At 37.8% G+C, this 3,974-nt stretch overlaps 1 protein-coding gene across 1 annotated transcript in view; it reads left to right on the top strand.

Annotated features, from left to right (window-relative positions):
* Positions 1-1,258, top strand: part of LOC111483067 (GTPase Der) — a 7,592-nt gene extending 6,334 nt beyond the window's left edge. Inside the window, exons 8-9 of the mRNA XM_023129184.1 lie at positions 508-645; positions 728-1,258. Coding sequence (XP_022984952.1) covers positions 508-645; positions 728-1,045 — 456 coding nt within the window. The 3' untranslated portion in view covers positions 1,046-1,258. The remainder of the gene's footprint in view (positions 1-507; positions 646-727) is intronic.
* The last annotated feature ends 2,716 nt before the right edge of the window (positions 1,259-3,974 follow it).

The following is a 3,974-nucleotide window of genomic DNA, read 5'->3' as shown; positions in this document are numbered from 1 at the left end:
TTTTTTTTTTTTTTTTTTTTTTTTTTTTTTTTTTTTTTTTTTTTTTTTTTTTTTTTTTTTTTTTTTTTTTTTTTTTTTTTTTTTGTGATTTTAGCTGTAACTTTTGGTAAAGAAAATGTGGTTGAATAGATTCCTTTTTGGAGAAATGAGATTCTTCCATTTTGGGGAGAATATTTCCTCAAGTTTGGGGTGAACTCCACACTCCGATTTGATTTCTTTCATTCGGTAAACAAAATTGGAAATGAAAATTTTCATTCCTATTACTCTTCTCCCATTCCCACTACGTAAACAAGGCCTTAATGTTGGATATAATCATTTTACAGCTTCAGAACTTAAAAAAATTGTGTAGATATCGGATGGGCATAGGTGTTGCGGTTATTCCTCTTTAGAACACCCTGCATTGCTCTATTTATTAGTAAGCGAGTGCATATCTGTGGTGGTTCTTTCCATCTAATTCAAATTGATCATGTACGTGTTAGCATAACGTGGCGTTTTGTCAGCATCCAGGTAACAGGAATACCAGTTATATTCATTTCAGCCCTAGAAGGAAGGGGTCGACTAGCAGTCATGCGTCAAGTTGTTGAGACATATGAAAAATGGTGTTTGAGGTTGTCCACAGCACGTCTTAACCGGTGGTTACGGAAGGTCAGTAGAAAACGCCCTTTTGTTTTTCCTCGACTCAGCATACCCCTATAGCACAATATGTAAAAAGCTTGAGCTTGCACAGGTCATGAGCAGACATTCTTGGAAAGATCAATCTGCCCAACCAAAGGTCAAGTACTTCACGCAGGTGAAAGCCAGACCGCCTACATTTGTTGCCTTTGTCAGCGGGAAGACACGGCTATCAGATACCGACATCAGGTTTTTAACCAAATCGTTGAAGGAAGATTTCAATTTGGGTGGAATTCCCATAAGAATTATGCAGCGTGCTGTCCCAAAGAAAACTGATGATGGGGGTGGCAAGAGCAACAAGCATGTTAGCCGAACTCCCGAACGAAACAAATCCGATAAGAGAAGTCCCATTGTTAAAGAGCAGACAGCTTAAGCTTCGAGCAGCAACATATATTTTGGCAGAATGCTCGAAGGAATCAAATCAGATAAGCGAAGTCTCGATGTCAAAGAACTGACGGCTTGGTAGTGAATCATGAAACAGATTCACACTCCAGGAGTTGCTTAGGCTGAAAGAATGACGGGCAATCCGGAGGGAATTGGAAGATGGATGGGTTTTGATCTTCATCTATATAGATTTTGGAGTTCATTAGATAGATACTATCATGAAATGCCATCACTGTTAAATGATATGCATAAGTAAATTATTTTCATAGGATAGTTTTAGTTGTTCTATCTTCTTTCAGCTTGTCTGGATCTGCTGCCATTTACAGGCTTCTCAGAGTAAGATTGTGGGAAGAAAACCATGGAGGTTGTAAGCTTGGAGTAATGTTTTCATTTTTAGGCATTTCTTACGATATTTTTCTAAAATAAGATGGTCGAAGTTAAATGCTATATATGACATAGTTCGCGATATCATTTACGATATCATTTACGTAAATTGATGTAATAACTAATGCATAAAAATTAATCAAGTAAACCATTTTAGAGATCAAATAAATTGTAACGGTTTTAATCTTTTATATAGTTGTAAGTAATATCATATATATATATATATATATTTGAAGCAAACAATTCTAAAATTACACTATAATCTTTATCACAAATTACTTATTACTAAAAAGTTTAAGGATCTTTAAACTTTTAAATTTTTTTAAAACATATTAATAAAAAAATTTAAGAGTATTTTTGAGTTCGTTTTTTTCTTTAATTTAAATAAAGATGATATTAAAACCTTAAAAAATTTAAAGATATTATTGAGATAAATTAGAGGCACTTTTGGAGTCGACTTGGTGGAGGTGGTCGGATGGGTGAAACTGTTTTCATGGTGACCGGTGAACACGGTTTGAGGGTTGAGTTACTCTCCTTCCACTATTAATGCAGAACGAGGCCAGTTTGCGTTATATACTTGCAGGTTTATTGTGTAGATTTTGCTTAATATTCAGCAATTTTCATGCGATACTCATTGATTCTGATTACATTCAATCTTTTGCAGAGGTGAAAGTGGTGTCTGCATCTCTATAATCTTTAGTTTGCTGCTAATTTTCTGCCACTACATGTTATTTGAGATTTTGCGTGAAAATTAATCAATTTGTAGATGCAGAACAAATGGGAGATGATGAATTAGTGACATAGTCAAATATCCCGTTTATCTTCTCGCTTAGGTCATTTTTCCTCAAAAATTCAATGAGTGCACCATCAAAAATGTAGCGGCCTAGTTTTACCGCTAATAGATACTGTTCTCTTTCAGCTTTTCCTTTCGAGCTTCCCTTCAAGATTTTTAAACGCATTACTCTTTCAAGCTTCCCTTCAAGGTTTTTAAAACGCATTTGTTAGGAAGATGTTTCCACGTTTCTCCTTCCCAACCGATGTGGGATCTCATAATCTACCCCCCTTCGAGGCCTAGCGTTCTCATTGACACTCGTTTCTTTCTCTAATCGATGTAGGACCCCCACCAAATCCACCCCCTTCGAAGTTCAGTGTTCTTGTTGACACATTGCCTCATGTCTACCTCCTTTCGGAGCTCAACCTCCTCGTAGCACATCATGTGGTGTACGGCTTTGATATTATTCGTAACGGCCTAGGCCCATGGCTTTGATATCATTTGTAACAGTCTAGACCCATGACTTTGATATCATTTGTAACGGCCTAGGCCCACCACTAGCAGATATTGTCCTCTTTGGGCTTTTTCTTTTGGACTTCCCCTCAACGTTTTTAAAACACGATTCTCCTTCTCATCCGATGTGAGATCTCACAATCCACCCTCTTTCGAGCCCCAGCGTCCTCGTTGACACTCGTTCCTTTCTCCAATCGATGTGGGACCTCCACCAAATCTACTCCTTTCAGGGTTCAGTGTTCTTGTTGACACATTGCCTCATGTCCTCCTCCCTTCGGGATTCAGCCTCGCATGTCATCTGGTGTAGGCTTTGATATCATTTGGAGCAGACAAATTAGGATAGCATACTATTTTTCTTTTTAATCTTCTAACGGAAATGATTCAATAACATAGAAGAGGTTGTGGCCTGATATGTTAAGGGTTTCTCATCTGTTACTTAGATTGTTATTTTTGGTATTTGTTAATTCTTATTTTTGTTTTTGTTTCGTAGCAGGTTGTTTTATAAATGTCAATTTCTAATTTAGGAGTTTTAGTTGTTGCTCCACTGTTGACCATCAAGGATTATCCTGATAGAGAGAGGCTGATTTATCTAGTTCTTTACGGAGGGAAAGAAACATTTTTTTATAAGGGTGTGGAAGTCTCTCCCTAGCAGACACGTTTTAAAACTGTGAGGTTGACGATGATATGAAACGGGTAAAAGTAGACAATATTTGCTAGGGGTGGGTTTAGGCGGTTACAAATGGTATGAGAGCTAGGCATCGAGCGGTGTGCCAGCGAAAATGCTGGGTCTCAAAGGGAGTGGATTGTGAGATCCCACATCAGTTGGAGAAGAGAACAAAACATTCTTTATAAGGGTGTGAAAACCTCTTCCTAGCAAACTGTTTTAAAACCGTGAGGTTGACGATGATATGTAACGGGTCAAAGCGGACAATATCTGCTAGTGTTAGGTTTGAGTTGTTACAAATGGTATCAGAGCTGAGGACGTTGAGCCCCAAAGGGGGTAGATTGTGAGATCCCATATTGGTTGAAGAGGGAACAAAACATTTTTTTTTATAAAGGTGTGGAAACATCTACCTATCAGACGCATTTTAAAACCGTGAGGTTGATTGTGATATGTAATGGGTTAAAGCAGACAATATCAGATAGAAGTGGATTTGAACTGTTACAAATGGTATCAGAGCTAAGCCCCGAGCGGTGTGTCAGTAAATACGCTAAGCCCTTATGGGGTGGATTGTGAGATCCCACATCG

The sequence above is a fragment of the Cucurbita maxima genome, unplaced genomic scaffold (assembly GCF_002738345.1).
Source record: "Cucurbita maxima cultivar Rimu unplaced genomic scaffold, Cmax_1.0 Cma_Scf00008, whole genome shotgun sequence".
NCBI lineage: Eukaryota > Viridiplantae > Streptophyta > Magnoliopsida > Cucurbitales > Cucurbitaceae > Cucurbita > Cucurbita maxima.
The sequence above is the reverse complement of the archived record's forward strand: the minus strand, read 5'-3'. Positions and strand labels throughout refer to the sequence as shown.